The sequence below is a fragment of the Vombatus ursinus genome, unplaced genomic scaffold (genome assembly GCF_900497805.2).
Source record: "Vombatus ursinus unplaced genomic scaffold, bare-nosed wombat genome assembly UNPS02014830.1, whole genome shotgun sequence".
NCBI lineage: Eukaryota > Metazoa > Chordata > Mammalia > Diprotodontia > Vombatidae > Vombatus > Vombatus ursinus.
Window position 1 is genome coordinate 51,157,821 of NW_020954608.1, and position 16,242 is coordinate 51,174,062.

General features: G+C 37.2%; 1 protein-coding gene across 1 annotated transcript; it reads right to left on the bottom strand.

Moving 5' to 3' along the window:
- Positions 1-2,125: 2,125 nt before the first annotated feature.
- On the bottom strand, positions 2,126-12,294 carry APOBEC1 (apolipoprotein B mRNA editing enzyme catalytic subunit 1). Its single transcript, XM_027838535.1, has 5 exons — positions 12,279-12,294; positions 6,810-6,837; positions 4,004-4,401; positions 2,772-2,890; positions 2,126-2,275 (listed from the first exon to the last, which is right to left on the bottom strand). Exons 1-5 carry the CDS (start codon positions 12,292-12,294, stop codon positions 2,126-2,128), a joined length of 711 nt encoding a protein of 236 aa, XP_027694336.1.
- Between the last annotated feature and the right edge of the window lie 3,948 nt (positions 12,295-16,242).

The following is a 16,242-nucleotide window of genomic DNA, read 5'->3' on the forward strand; positions in this document are numbered from 1 at the left end:
CCTCCCAGTCTAGGTATATCTAGACTTTGGCTCCTATCTACCCAGGCTTATTTCTGCTCTAAGCTTCCAGTGGATTCTGGCAATCTCTTTGTGCATTCCTAGACTGGATGGAGGAGCTTACAGCTGTTTTCTCTTTGATTTTCTTTATCATTCTTCCTTCTGGTACATTTTTAGAGGTTTTCTCAGGGTGTTTATAGGAAATCTGGGCTCCTCCAAATCCTAATATATCAACATTTTCCCATAATTCTGATGAAATTTAATAGGAATAAATTTAAAGTCTTTAACTTCAAAAAAACAAAAGTCTCAAATACAGGATAGGGTTGGGGGAAGCCTGGCTATATCTAAATTCATTCAAAAAACATCTTGGAGTTCTCATGTATTTCAAGCTCATTATGAATAAATAGTCAGTCAACTAACATTTATTAAGTCTCCATTATATATTAGGCACTGTACTAAGCACTGGAATTACCAAAAAAAAAAAAAAAGAAAGAAACAATCCCTTCTCTCAAGGGGGTTCACAGTCCAATAGGAGACACAACATGTGGACAACTTTGTACAAATAATATATAAACAGGATGAACTAGGGGTAATCTCAGAGGAAAAACCTTTGAATTAGGGACTGGGAATGGTTTCTTTTCTTCTTCTTCTTCTTCTTCTTTTTTTTTTTTTGGTGAGGCAGTTAGGGTTAAGTGACTTGCCCCAGGTCACACAGCTAGTAAGTCTCATGTGTCTGAGGCCAGATTTGAACTCAGGTCCTCCTGACTCCAAGACTGGAGCTTTATCCACTGCACCACCTAGCTGCCCCTGGGAATGGTTTCTTGAAGAAAGTGGGACTTTAGCTAAGACCTGAGGGAATCCAGGGAAGCGAGGGGATGGAAATGAGAAGGGAGAGATTTCTAGGCATGGGGTGCTCTTTGTCTAGGAGGCCATGCACTCATGGTTTGTGGCTACAGGAAGGAAAGTGCATCCCACACCCAATCTTCTAGATAGCTCAATGAATTGTCCTTGCATTTTGAAAATGGGAGGAAAGGAAGGCTTAAGAAACTGAGATAAGCCCTAAGGATCAGTAATCAGGGGGCAGCTAGGTGGCGGAGTGGATAGAGCACCAGCCTTGGATTCAGGAGGACCTGAGTTCAAATCTAGCCTCAGACACATAATACTCACTAGCTATGTGGCCCTGAGCAAGTCACTTAACCTCATTGCCTAGCCAAAAAAAAAAAAAAAAGGATCAGTGATCAACTCTATTTCATAAAGCTCTGGCTTAACAGTCAATTAAAAGATTTTTCTCTCAGTTTGCACCATGAACCCCAAAGTGATCATGGCCAAGAGGCTATGTATTAGAGATAACAGAGGAGGAAGTCAGAGCACGTCTATTTGCCATCTATAGATGTTCTCTGATATCTACACGTTCTCTGAGTTGTGGTAGTGTTGGGGGGGAGAACCCCTCCATCATATGTGACTAATATTAGGCTTATTCTAAGTTTCCATATGTTTGCCTGGGATGCCAGTTGAGCATGCCCCAAAAGAGACGTCTATAGAGGTGTTACACTCATATTTCCCATTAGTATTAAATCCTTGAGGGCAAGGAGTTTTTTTTTTTCTTTTTGGTGAGGCAATGGTGGTTAAGTGACTTGCCTAGGGGCACACAGCTAGTAAGTGTCAAGTGTTTGAGGCCAGATCTGAACTCAGGTCCTCCTGACACCAAGGCCAGAGCTCTATCCACTGTGCCACGTAGCTGCCCTCAGGGAGTATTTTATATACATATTTTCTTGGTACCCCCAGACTTTGAACATAGCAAGTATTTAATAAATGCTCATTAAGTTGCATTAAATTAAAAAGCAAATAGTGAGAATATCAATGAGCTTTTTGTAACTTCTTCTTAAAGTTGTCCCCAGAAGTTTTAGATGTTATTATTCATCTAAGAAATGGATCCCAAACCACCTGTGGGGGAAAATTGATGATATTAAAGCATGCTATGTTTCTTGTATGTTCTCATTTCCCAATTCTTTGTCAAGTCCAGTTAGTAGTATCATCAATACTATAGTCTCTCCATAGTTAGTACTAAGTTAGTAGATCATCAATGCCATAGTCTGAGATAAGAACACAAAAGAAAGAAACATTTTATTCATCTCCAGGTCACAAATGGCTGGGCTATCCCTGTGGCTGCAAGAACATGATATGGAATCCTTTGATAATGACAATCTCGCAAATCAAGGCTGAAGAGCACAAGCTGGTCAGAATGACGCACTGAAATCTTTAAACAAGGTGGAAGACCCTGGTAGAGCAAAAGAAAATAAACAGGAAATTAGGCTCATATCATCATTGTTTCTAGTCTTGTTTCATTTTTGACATTTTGATTATTGTTTAATGTTTGACTTTTACTCATTAATTGGTGTTAATTATTAAATGGTTATCTGTAATTGGTCTAACAAATCACACACACACACACACACACACACACACAGAAGATATTAAACATCAGAGGTAAAAATGGTTCCAGAACCTGATTTTTTTACTGTGGAAAGGGGTGAAGTACTCACTTGTACATTCTCTTCTGCTTCCTCTGTCCAATTATTCCCTACAAGAGGTTGTCTTGTTCTACTCCCACCCCCCAAGACAGGTCAGCACATCAAATAACTGGATTAGTCTGATCCTGGACCTGAGGCAAGTGAAATGCTGGGTATCATGACACTAAAAGCCTCAGAAAAGAGGTGAGAAATAGGGTTGGTTGTTCCTGTATTTCACCCCCCTGTCTTCCTAGAACAACTCACTAAAATTATGCAGTGGAGTTCCAGGACATATAACATAATCCAAAGAGTGGGGTATTTGGGCCAGTGTTCTTCTTCCCCAGGTGGATAGTCAACAAAATTTCTCCAACAATGATGGTACTCTGAGGAAACAGAAATCTTGGTTCAGTGATATAAGTACCACAAAATTATAGGGGTTTGCTGTTATAGCTATCTCTGCAAGATAAAAACAAGATTGAAACCCAAGGTTGGATCCCAGTTAAGGAGGACTTTTATCTTTCTTAGGTGGCCATGATAGACTTTGAAGGGTGATTCCTCAGGTAGGCTCCCCGAAGAGCTCTGGAGCAGGAGTATTCCCTGAATTATTGCAATCCGTTCTTTATATTGACTGAAAGAATGATACCAAGACTACAACAGAAAAAGGGAAGATGTGAGATACAATCCTGGTGCCACCACATTCCCTGCTTGAGGTATAGAAGTCTGGTACTTCCTTGTGTCTATTTTTTATTTCTGAAGGGTTGGGTCAGCCAATTCCTTTTGTCAGAGTGTACGTGATACCTAAAGTGTCTTAATTCCTTTAGAAGGCTAGAGTGACTCACATTTCAAAGTTCATTATAACCACCTAAGACTGAAAAGATTATCAGAAACTTGGCCTCAGCTCCTGGTTTTTAACTCTACCCCTGATTTCTAAAGATAAGGATCTTAGCAAGCACCTAGAATGTATAGAGACTGTGGTCTTGCATAGGAATTTAGCCATTTGTAACATTGTTTCTATGGGGAAAAATGCAATCTAATTTCTTGATAACTGATTTACAAGCAGGTGTATGTGGTAAATGTTTAACAACCACCTCTGGGCGCAGAGGAGGAGTTGTATGCATGGCACACTTTTAAGTTTCACCTGCATTTTAGAGATTATCTCCAACCCTTTCTTATGTTTAGAAAATAAACAAAATAAATCAAGACCTGATTTGTGGTGGACTTCTGAGGTGAAAATGCTAACACTTGGAAATTTATCAGTTGTTGTGAGCTGGTTTGAGCTGCCTCCAGCACATCCCTGCTTGTAACTGTAATTTTGAAATACAATTCTTTTGTAAATTGGCAAAGGGCTAGTCATGCCAACACCCAACGATAGCAGATTAGATCAAATACAGTTATCTCACTATTACTCCTCTAAAATAGGGACTCTCTGACACCCTTTCCTTCTTTTCCTAGAAATGTTCACCTTCAATTCCCCTTCAAGATCATGGTCTTTTTACCTGAGTAGCTCATAATCTGGATAGTCACACCAGAGCAGACAAGTTCCTTGAGTTCTTGACGATGTGGTTGATCCATGTGCCAGTAAAGCCGAGATACAAAAATGACCAGGGTCACATTGGGGTATTGATTCAAAAACTCTCTAATGGCCTTGGAACATCTCCAACAGGGGCTCCAGGAGAGGAACCAAGTGATGGAGCATTTAACAGATGGTTTAAAATGTCTTTCTGAAGTGAATTTTTCCATGAAGTTGATTTCAGCATGTTGAGATGTGTTTTGATTTGAGTTTCGCCAGATATTATGACTTGTGCCCCACTTGATTTCATAGAGTAGACACGTCTCCTTACGCAGTTCTTGAGGGTTAAAGAAGGCCTCAAATTCCCAGGGTTTGATCCTCCTCCTGAAACAAAGGAAACAGCCTCGTGGTGGTATGGAATCTTTGAAAAGACACTAAGATTTTTTTGTCCTCCTTTCCATTTGTCAATTCTGAATCAAGGCTGTTTCAAGGAAATTTGCATGTATTTTGTTTTCATAAACAATAGAATAAGTGGATTTTCATTGTGGTATTAGTCAACAGCTAGTCAATATTCTTCATAGAACAGTAGATGGGTTGGAGAGAGGGGTCCATGAGAGAATGTCAGGTTTCTGGAAAGCTTGGTGCTAAGAGATCCTTGCTCATTAGGAAAAATGGTTTTCACAGTATGATACTATTACATGGACTCTGATTGAATCAGTTGTGGCTTCCAGCTCTGCTCAGAGCCAGTCCAGGGCACACAGTTTAAAAAAAGACACAACAAACAACTGGTGAGACTTGTGAGCAAGTCAATTGTGAAGAGATAAGGATGAGAAAAATCTCAGCTACATCTGGATCATGCCAGGATAAATATAGATAGCAGAAGTGAGTGCAACTGCAAGAGGTGAGAACATCCCATACTGTGGTGCCAAGAGATGTCAACCAACAGTAGATTGCAACTTCTGCCCAAGAGAAGTCAATAGCAATCTCTATAGCAATATTTGTGCCAAGAAGCCCCAAACTTGTGTGTTGAAGTCTCCTAGTACCTTTTCACGAGAAAGCTTTTGTGTCCTTCGCTCACTTTATTGGGGAAGAGAAAGGAGTTTGTTGGGAGTCAGGTGGCTTCTCAATATGGCAATAAGAGAACACTATAGAGATAACTGTTGACTTTTTTCTTTGGCGGGGGAAGGTGCAGCAGCTGCTACCTAAAATGCACTGACCTTTCTCAGCATAGCAGTCACTTCTATCACCCTCACCAGTCCCAGCATAATCTACATGACAACCCCCCTCATAAGATTCCACAGACTTTTAAAATATGCATGCATATCCAATCTGAGCACGTGCTGACAGATGTCACTATGCTAAGGTCTCCACACATAAGTTTCTGAGATATGTAGTCCAAAGAAAATTTCTCTCAGGGAATAAAAATTTCTTTGCTCCAAGCATTGTCAGAACATGAGTTCCCAGCTCACCAGAGACTAGCAACTGAGAAAGGTAGTTGTATCTTGAACTGCAGCTGCTGTAGGAAAAGCAGTCGACAGTGATCGCTATGGTTTCCTTTAATGGTCATCTATTCCCAATTGATCTGTCTCCCCAGTGGAGGGGAAGAGGGACAAGTCAGTTCACCCAAGGAAAGGTGCTAGGAAAATACAGTACAGTAGAAATCAAGGCACAACATTTAAAGAATGTTATAGAGATGGCAGCTGAACTCAGTCTGGGAAGTGCCAATCTCTCAGTGCTACAGTCTGAGATGTGCTGATCTCTCTTGGCACTTTAGCCACTTTTGTTAATTCCTGTGAAGCCCCCTCTAGTGTACCTGCAACAACTTCCCTAGCTATTTTAAACTGCAAACTCTGTAATCATCCTTGAGTAATCAGAGTACATAGTGGGTGATGTCACTCTGTTGTGGAGCCCACACAGATATCTGGAAGGTATAGCCCAAAGGAAATTTCCTGCAGGGAACATGGCTCTCTCAGACCCAACCATTGTGGGACAAATGTGAACACATAGCCCCTCACAAATGTTTCATTTGTTTGAACTTAGATATCTTAGCTATCTCTTCTACATGGTCCCAACTCTAATCATTTCCATTATTACCCAGCTGATCCTCTCCATGCCTTTTCAGGTTGTGAAGCCCAGATTAGGTATCAGATTCTAACAGATTCTGAAGAGAGTGAAGAATGGTCTTATGATTCCTCCACATTACATCTTTGTTTAAACAAAGTCCTTCTAAAACTGGAAGGCAATTTTCTCATTGTAGCAATTTGAGCTTTAACACCCCCAGTATATCTCAAAGTTACAATTCAGGGAAGAGTTAAGATAGTTCCGACTAGCATACAATGTAATCAAGGAATGGTCTTGCTGTGTCCCAATAGTTTTTACTTCTCTCATTCCTGAAATAGATTATTTGCTTTACTCATCATCAGATAATACTTCTTTTAGATGTGGCTTCTCTGTGATTCTGACATCTTAGGCTATCTGACATCTTAGAATCTGACATTCTAAGACATTTCAAAATTGGTTCTAAAATGGTAGATTTACTGTGAAAACAAGAACTAGAGTAAGAGAGAGATAGTAAAGTAGATGAAGAATTAATTGTTTAAACAGAAACTAAGGAGCATAGAAACAGATGTAGATAGTGAAGAAAATGATTCAGTGGTGTGAGAGATGAGACAATGAATGGAGAAAGGAGGATGACAGAGGTAGGAAAGACTGTGGAAAGACATTTGACTTTTGTGGCACTGAGATATCCTTTAGCACTTAGAGGAACTGAATTGGAATATTATTATCCTTACCTTAGAGTGGCATCTCCCATTGAAAGACCTGTTGGCAAAAAGATAGAGTGTCACATGGAACATTAGGAAGAAAAATATTCTTTGTTGATAAGATTCTTATCATAAGATTCTTTATGTCATCCATCACTAATATCATTGATATCATAAAATGGAGTTTGAACATACACACATGTACTAACCAACTTGCCATTCCCCTGCTTATTTTCATTTGTCAAGATATTAATAATCTTGCACCTGATAATCTGGGGAGGTGCTTTACCAACTATTATCTAATGTAAGGGTCAGAGGCATCACCAGGACAGGGCATTGAAATTTAGAGGGTGCTGAAAGACCTTATGCTCCTTTAGCAGGATATGAACAACTGAGATCAGCAGAATGAGTAATTAGAAACCCCCAGATGATATGCTTTCTTCCTTTGTGGCCGTACCCCTGGCCTTGTCCCTCCAGAATTCTACATTGGGTGGTATTCCAGGGTCTCCCCCACCTACATCAATTGATTTCATCTTTTCAAATTGATTTGATAAGGGAACACTTGCATGAACTGATGCTGAGTAAAGAGCCAGGAAAGGTAATATACATAAGGATTATAATGATGTAAACAGAAAGAACAGTAAAATAAAACTAAAAGTCATATGATGGTAACAACAAAGCTTGGACTCAGAGAAGAATTGAGAAAGTGCACCTATCTCATTTCATTGCTTAGGTGGGAGACCATGGATGTGGAATATTGAATATAATGACTGATGTGTTACCTGGTTTTGTTAAACTGATTTTTTAAAAAATCTCTGTTACAATGGGAGACTTTTTGGTTAGGGAATGAGGAGGCACGTGTTTGGAAATGAATCTGATGTAAAAGCAAGAAAATGTATCAATTTGTAAAGTTCTGATTTAAGGGTATGTTTTGTTCCGTTTGTCTTAGGTGTCCAAAGGACTAGTAATGGCTCTGGCAGGTGCAAATAAACCCAGGCATGAGTGCCACTCACTGATACCTGGAGCAATTTTTTGGTAATTTACTGCCTCTCCTACTATTTTAAAAGCATCTTTTCCTTTTCTTTTTACCATTCTTTCTGTCTTTGTTCTTTCTCTTTTATTTTTTTTTCTCTCCATTTTTCTCTGTCTCTGCCTTAGGATCATAAAGACATCACAAAATATCATAAAGCATCGCTTCAAAGTATTAAAAAGATTAGAAATACAAAGTCTAGTGCAAAGAATCTTGGGCTGGGGCAAGTATGGGGGGGTATCAGAAGATCTGTTTTCTAGTTCTGGTTGATCTCTAGATGCCTGTAATGCCCTTGGGAAAGACCCTTAACCCTTCTACGTCTTAATATCCCTATCTTTAAAATGATAATGATATTTGCCTTAGCTTTTTCATAAGTTTTTCATGAAGATAAAATCTGATAAATGTCTAGAAAAGTATTTAGAAAAATTAGCTTATTATAATGCATTATTCATGCTATTTAATATGATTATCCTATGTGTTTCCGTGTACATGATTATAGTGTACTCCTGGGAACTCAACTTCCACACAAAACTCTCTTCCATTTCAGATGATATTTAGTTCTTATCTGAGTCTCAAAATGCCTGGCATACAAAGGATGATAATGGGATGAGCCTCCTAAAGTGATAATAAAGGAATTTGTTTTCTTCAACAATGCCAGACACTTAGCAGATGTTCTCATAAGAAATTCCACATTCAGTCTAAAAAATGAACAGGCAGAACAATAAACTATAGAACCTATATGCCTTTCCTGTGCAGGGTGCAAAGTCTAGACACTCAATAAAATATCAACTTCATGCTCCAAAGCAATCAATTGCTTTGTGTTGTCACAAAGTGTTTTCAATTCTTCCTTCAAAATAGCCATTTAAATCCATCCCTTTCCACTATCCTAGTTTTAAAGCTATGGAATTTTAGAACTGGGAAGTAACTCAGTGATTGTACAACCTAATATCCTTATTTGACAGATGAGGGAAACTGAGGCTCAGAGAAGTTTAGTTATTTTCCCAATTTTCCACAAGTAGTTGGTGACAGAGCAGAGACCAGATGCCATGTCTCCATGACTCCAACCCTCTTTTTATAAATTAAGCTTGAGTCCTTGGAAGATTAACTCTTGAGATTTATAGTTCTCAAAACACCTAAACTGTTACAACCTTGGGCCTAGATATATAAATATATTTTGCAAAAAGAGTTGTTTTAAACTTTTTTTTGAGTCACATCAAGAAGACACCTTTCCAAATTACTTTTCCATTTGGTATGGAAACAAAAACTCTTTAGTCTCTGACCTTTACTACTCACCTTATTCAGACTGACCTTGGAACATAGGTCCATATAAGTATGAATGAATCCACCTAGTTCTTTGCTAAAACCTCAGAGTACAAAGAATGTCTCTTATATGCTATTTGTATTATTATTTAATCATTTCATGTATATCTTACTAACTAGAATGCAAGATCCCCAAGTTTGGACTCTTAGCCTCCTAACTGATCTTCCTACTTCCTGTTTCTTTCCTTTAATTAGTTGCAAGATCATAGATTTAGAGTAGAAAGGACTGATTTCACAGGCCATCTGTTCTTATGACTTCATTTTACAGATGAAGAAACTGAGGCCCAAGGACATTAAGTGACATAGCTAACTTCATATAGCTTGTACATATCAGAAATGGGATTTGAATCTAGATCTTTTAAATTTAGCAGCACTGTTTTTTTAAGCCTTAATTTATATTTATTTTCTTTTCCCCACCTCCTTTATTTTTTTATTAATTTATTTTGATTTATCAATAATCACTTCCATATGCTTTTGAGTTTAAAATTTTCTCCTCCTTCCTCCCCACCACCCTCCTCAAGATGGCGCACAATCTGATATAGATTATACATTTACATTCCTATTAAACGTATTTTCACATTAGTGATGTTGTAAGTAAAAATTAAAACCAATAGGAAGAACCATCAGAAAGAGGAAATAAAACTCAACAGAAGAGAAAAAAATAGCATTTCAACTTCCATAGTTCTTTCTTTGGATGTGGATAACATTTTCCATCACAAGGCCTCTGGAGATGTCTTAGATCCTTGTATTGCTGGGAAGAGTTAAGTTTATCACTATTAGTCATTGTACAATGTGGCTATTATTGTGTACAACGTTCTCCTGGTTCTGCTCACTTCACTCAGCATCAGACCATACAAGTCTTTCCAGGTTTTTGTGAAGTCAGTCTGTTCAACATTTCTTACAGCACAATAGCATTCCATTACATTCCTATACCACAACTTGCTCAGCCATTCCCCAATTGGTGGGCATCCTCTCAATTTCCAATTCTTTGCCACCACAAAAAGAGCTGCTATGAATATTTTTGTACATGTGGGTCCTTTTCCCTTTTGTATGATCTCTTTGGGATATAGCCCTAGAAGCAGCAGCACTGTTTTTCCCATTTTATCATGCTGCCTCAATCAGTCATTAGGCATCTTCAAGTACAATGTAGAGCAATGTGCTAAGTGCCAGGGGAGACATAAAGTGAAAAGAAGTCATAATCCCTTTCCTAAGGAGCTTGCAGTCATCCAGGGGAATCAAAGACCATCAGAGTTAGCAATAACAAACAATTTCACATGATGATCATATCAGAAAGCTCTAAAACATTAGAGACTAATGAACTATAAACCTAATTTTCATAACTTTAAATGTGAATGGATTAAACAATCCAATAAAATAAAAAAATAACAGATTGGATAAGTAAAAAAAACCTTACAATCTGCTGGTTACAAGAAACAGATTAAGAAAAACAAAAATTACACAGAATGAAAGTAAAGGGCTGGAAAAGAAATATTTTGTTCATGAGGTAAATAAAAAAAGTAGGAGTTTTAATCATGCACAAAACACATAGACAAAACAAAAACCAACAACGTTATGTTAATAGATAACAACCCAATATCAATATTAAACTTATATGCCTCTTACAAAAACTTATAAATGCCTTACCATCTAAATTCATAAAGGAACAATTAACTGAACTACAAGAAGAAGTAGACAGTAACACAATAATTGCAAGATTTCCATGTCTCTCTCAGTTTTGGATGGGTCTAACAGAAAGATAAATGAAATGGAAAATATAAAACTGAACAAATTAATGGAGAAATTAGATCCAAAAGACTTAGGATATCTTTCTAAATGGGACTGTTGGAGAATATGTATGTATGTGTATGTGTATGTATATATGTATATGTAAATATGTATGTGTGTGTGTGTGTGTGTGTGTAAATACAGAGTTTAAAGAAGTTATAAGCTCTTTCCTTAAGGAGCTTGTAGTCATCTAGGGGAATCAAATACCAACAGAGATATAATAAATACATACCCCCTATAAAATATATATACATATAAGCAATCTTGTGTGATGGTTGCATTAGAAAGTTCCAAAACATTAGAGACTGGTAGAGGAAAATATAAGCCTAACTTTCATAACTTTAAATGTGGCTGGATTAAACAATCCAATAAAATGAAAAAGAGCGACACATTGAGTAAGAAAACAAAGCCCCACAATCTGTTGCTTATGAGAGACACATTTAGAAAACAAAGACATACACAGAATAAAAATGGAGAGGCTAGAGATAATGATGACACTGAGGTAGCATCAAAGATAACCTCAGGATTTACCAACAAGATTTCCAATTGATTGCTTTATTTTCCTGGCCATAAACTCCCCAAGTCTTCCCAATACTGAGAGAATAGAGTCCAAACACAATATAGAATTTGAACATCTCCACAGAATAGACTCCAAACACAATCTAGAATTTAAGGTTCTCCATAATGTATTATCAACCTGGTTTAAGCTGTATGCCTTTTTGTTCTGCTATACAAACTCTTTATTCCAGTTATAGACTAGTTCACTTACTATCCATCTAACACATTCTGTGCTTTCATGCTACACTGTAGCTTCTGCCATTGAATTCTCCTGGGATCCCCCAGCCCCTGCCCCAATCAAATTCTACCTATTCCTCAAAGCACAGCTCATGTTATATATTCCGACCTTCCTCCTTAACCACTCTAGTCTCTGAAAGCTTAATTATCTATATAATTCATTAAGCAATTGATGTATTTTATGACAGATCTTCTATTACTATTCTGAGCTATTATTTAAATTTTTTATTCTCACTGAGGTTTTTGTATATATTCTCTGTCTGTCTTTTACATTCATTAAGAGTAGAGGCCATGTCTATATTTCTTTTCATCCTCCTATAAAAACATGTACAAAGAAGGCACTCAGATATTTGTTGGTTGGGTTAACTCAGATTCGTTTGGTTTGCCACAAACATGGTGATCATTAGAGAGTAATAAATGTCAATTACAATAATGATAGAAATCAACACACCACGAAAAACATGCCTAACCTAGATATGCCCAGATGAAGCTTAAAAATTGAACATGAGCATAGAGTGCCACAAAGTTCTTCCCTTGCTGCTCCCTAGACAAGAGATGTTGTGTGTTACCTTTCTTGGAGTCCATGGCTTCTTCTCACTGGGATTGTATCTGGAGCAGTGAGCTGGGTTGATTATCCCTGCCAGCAACAATATGAACTTTGACTCTCTAGGAGCACCCAGTGCCACCTTCCTAGGCAGAGAAAGGTGACTCATCCAGACTTAAGTAGTCAAATGAGACACAAATGAGGAAAGGAATTAATAGTAAAGGCAGGGATATCACTGGGCTGATAATATTATGATGCATTTTAAAGCCTAAATAAGAGTACTTCTCACTCTGAACTTTAAGATAGCTGGCACTTGACCAGCTTTCCTCTTCCCCCTAAATACACGTTAGGGCAGGTTTGCCCATCATCTTTTATGGGACTGAATGACAGGGAATGAAAACTAAAACGAAAAGCAAGGAATAAGATTGATTTCTGTTTCTGTCATCATAATATTTCAAGGCACTGATATTGGTCAAGTTTGTAGTAATTAAAAGGAAAAAAATATATCTTCTAACTTTTATCTAGAACTAATATTATATTGTTTGCTGCCTTGGCCCTCAGGTGTCACTCATCCTATTTATTTCCTCATTCTTAAGACTTTGTCCTTTGATTCCATGACAGAAAAGAGTAAGGGAGGGGCATTGCCAGATGCACAACCAGGAGGACCTTGACCTTTAAGATAGATTATCAGTGTATAATAACCTTTAGAATGTGTAGTAACCTTTACAGGTCTTGCTGCTCATGCCTATAGCTAAAGTTAAATGTAGCGTGCCTCCTTCTGATTTTCATCTCCCGTGAATGACTGAATGCTACAGTACACATCTCCTGTCATTTTCCTTTTGGCTTGCCCAACTCCATCTCTTCCCATTGCTGCATGACAAATATCTTACCTATTGTTGGGGTACTTTAGTACTATCTTTTCCTATTAAGATGCATATAATGTTTGTGATTCAGCTGTATCAAAAGGATTATGATGTGAGGGTAGTGGTTTGTATGGGAATCCTGAAAAAACGGGACTCTTGGTTCCTGATTTCATCATTAATACCTAAATTTACCTAATTTAATTTAGGTATTAACATTTAAGTATCAAAATATTAATCTTTAAATTAAATTTCAATCAATTTAAACAAGTAAATAAAATTAACATTTAATTAAAATAAATGCAATTAATTTAAAATTTATTTAGTTAAATCAATATTTTAATATTAACAATAAAAATATTTTTGGTATTAAGATACCTAAAATACCTAAATTAATTACAAAGGACACATGAAGGAAGACACTATCTGCATACAGAGAAAGATAAATAGAAATATGTCTAGAATTATTTTACATACACACGCACATGCACATTTGTGTCTAATGGTAGCCATCTTGAGGGCAGGAGTGGAAATGAAGAAAAAAAAAAGAGGAAAATCCACAGATGCTACACACTGCACCTGTCTTGGATCTTTCTCAATCTATTGACCAGTTTTGCTTATTTTTTCCCTCTCTAAAAATAAAACAAACCACTATTTGTTTTATGGGATGGCTCTTGGGAAAGTAAAGGGGGGACCATACATGGGATGCTATGGTCATGTAAGAAACAGAAAACATTAATAAAGATTTTTTTAAAATGGAAAGACTTACTTGAACCAATTCAGAGTGAAGTAAGCAGAACCAGAAAAAGTTTGTTCCCTATAATCAATATTATAAAAATGAACAATTTTGAAGATTCTTAAAAACTGATTAAAAATGAAATGAATAGAACCAGGGAAAAAATCTATACAATAAGAACACTATGAAAAAAAGCAACTTTGAAAGCTGAATGAACTATGATCAATAAAATGACTATCTGTGATTCCAGAGCACTGATGGTGAAACATGTTATCCATTATAGAGATGTGAAAAACTTAGGGTATAGAATGAGACATACTTTTTTTATTCAACCACTGTGAGAATTAGAATTTTATTATGCATATTTGTTACAATAAAAGTTTTCTCCAATGCAGTGGAAGATAAGAGTGAGAAAATAGATTTCTCTTAATTTTTGAAAATAGTGATGGAGAGAATGTGAGAAATGATGATTGCAGTTTCAGATAACATCGCTGTATTATTAATTTTGCTTTGCTGTTTTACTCTTGTTATAAAAACTTTTCACAAAGTGGGCATAATGTAATGTAAATGTAATGTAAAAATGAAACATGAATAAAACTTTTTAAATCCTTTGGAAAAAAAGAGGAAAGAAAAAGAAATTTATGCAATAATTTTATTATATACTTCAAAGGAATAGCAAGTCATACATAATAGGTTTGCAGTTTCATGTGCGATCACTTTTTTATTATACTGTGTTATAGAAATTCCTGTTTTATTCCATAAATTAAAATAAAATATTCTAATGGGAAATATATATTTGAGACATAGTTCTCAGAATTACAAGGTGAATGAATTTATTTTCCTCAACATCTCTTGGAATTAAGTGCTATAGGAGTACTTTTTGCTAAGTGTATGTAAGTTGAAAAATTATTTGCAAAGGTTTCATCTGTAGTTGCTTTTCTTTCACAAACCATTTTAATAACTTCAAAGCAAGGAAATCAGATGATGCCTGGCCCTGCTCTCCATCTTTCCATCACATCTTAACCTTAACAATAAATGCATTGAGAAGAAAGAAAAAAAATTCCCTCCCCGAGAGTACCATTGCCAACCCTTTCATTGTGGTTCCTGGAACCCCATTCTTTATAAACAAATTGCTTCTCATATTAAATCTCTTCCTCTTGCACTCTTTCAACTTTCTGGAAACAGTGGAAACTTGACTCCCTCTAAAAAATGCTGAATGGCTTAGCAACCACTTCTAGTACTGGATGCACATTCTTTCTGGATCACAGGACACATGCTCCTTTCTCCTCTCTGATACTTACATACCCACCCATTCTCTCCATTACTCCATAACCTTCCTTTCTTTAAGGCTCACTCCACCCATATCCTGGTGGCTCTTATCCAGTGTCCCTCCAGACATTCCCCCTCCTTCCTGAAAGGGCTCAGTACTTGGCTCACTGTTTTCCCTTCCACTTCGCATCCTGCCCTCCTACTCGGAAGTTTCATTATAAATATTAATGCCCCCTCAAACATCCTTGCTTCTCATTTCAACTCCCATGATCTGCATCTTTGCTGTACTTCAGTGGTTCCCTGGGATGGTCATATTCTTGATCTCATCATCACCCAGAAGTGTTCCACCTCTATTACCCAAAACTCTAAAATTTCTCTGTCTTACCATAAGTTCCTATCATTCCATCTCTGCCTGTGACTCATCACTCCTAAACTTAGTCTTCATTTTCATTGCAACTCTAATCACTCTTTTCCTCTCTGCACTCCCAGTTTATTGCTTCCACTTTAGCTTCACTTTTTAATCTCTTCCTAGTCTTGAACTTCTAGTTAACAACCTAGCATCATTGCTAGGTCATTTAGCACATTGAAGTTCACATCAAATCCCTTTCCCTCTTGTCTTATTTTATCTGCCCATCCCTTTCCAAACTCCAACACCAAATTCCATTGTCTTTCTCTCTTCTGTCAACTCTGGTAACAAATGACCACAGAGTCATAGAGGTTTTGCAACTGCTATTAATTTCAAAACTGTGTTGACTTTTGGAACATGATGTTTAAGGTAGTTTTGAGAGGTAGTACACCAGCAGTTGGGGAGATTAGAAAAGTCTTTATGCATAAGGAGTTGTGAAGGAAATCAGGGATTCCAAGAGTTGGAGGTGAGGAAGTGGCATATTGCAGGCATTCACAACAGAAAGTAGGTCAGTATGGCCATATAGTAGGTGCTTAAAAAGGAGTTTTACCAGAGTGTGGTCACCCACTGCATTCTGGGCCATCACCAGTCATCTTGACCTTTGTCTTCCCACTGGATTTCCATGACTCTGGAGGAGAGAGTGAGGTGGACAACCTTGTACAGCTCTGCCTCGGTCATATCCAATTCACCTTTCAGATATAGCTTTTTGTAAGTTTGC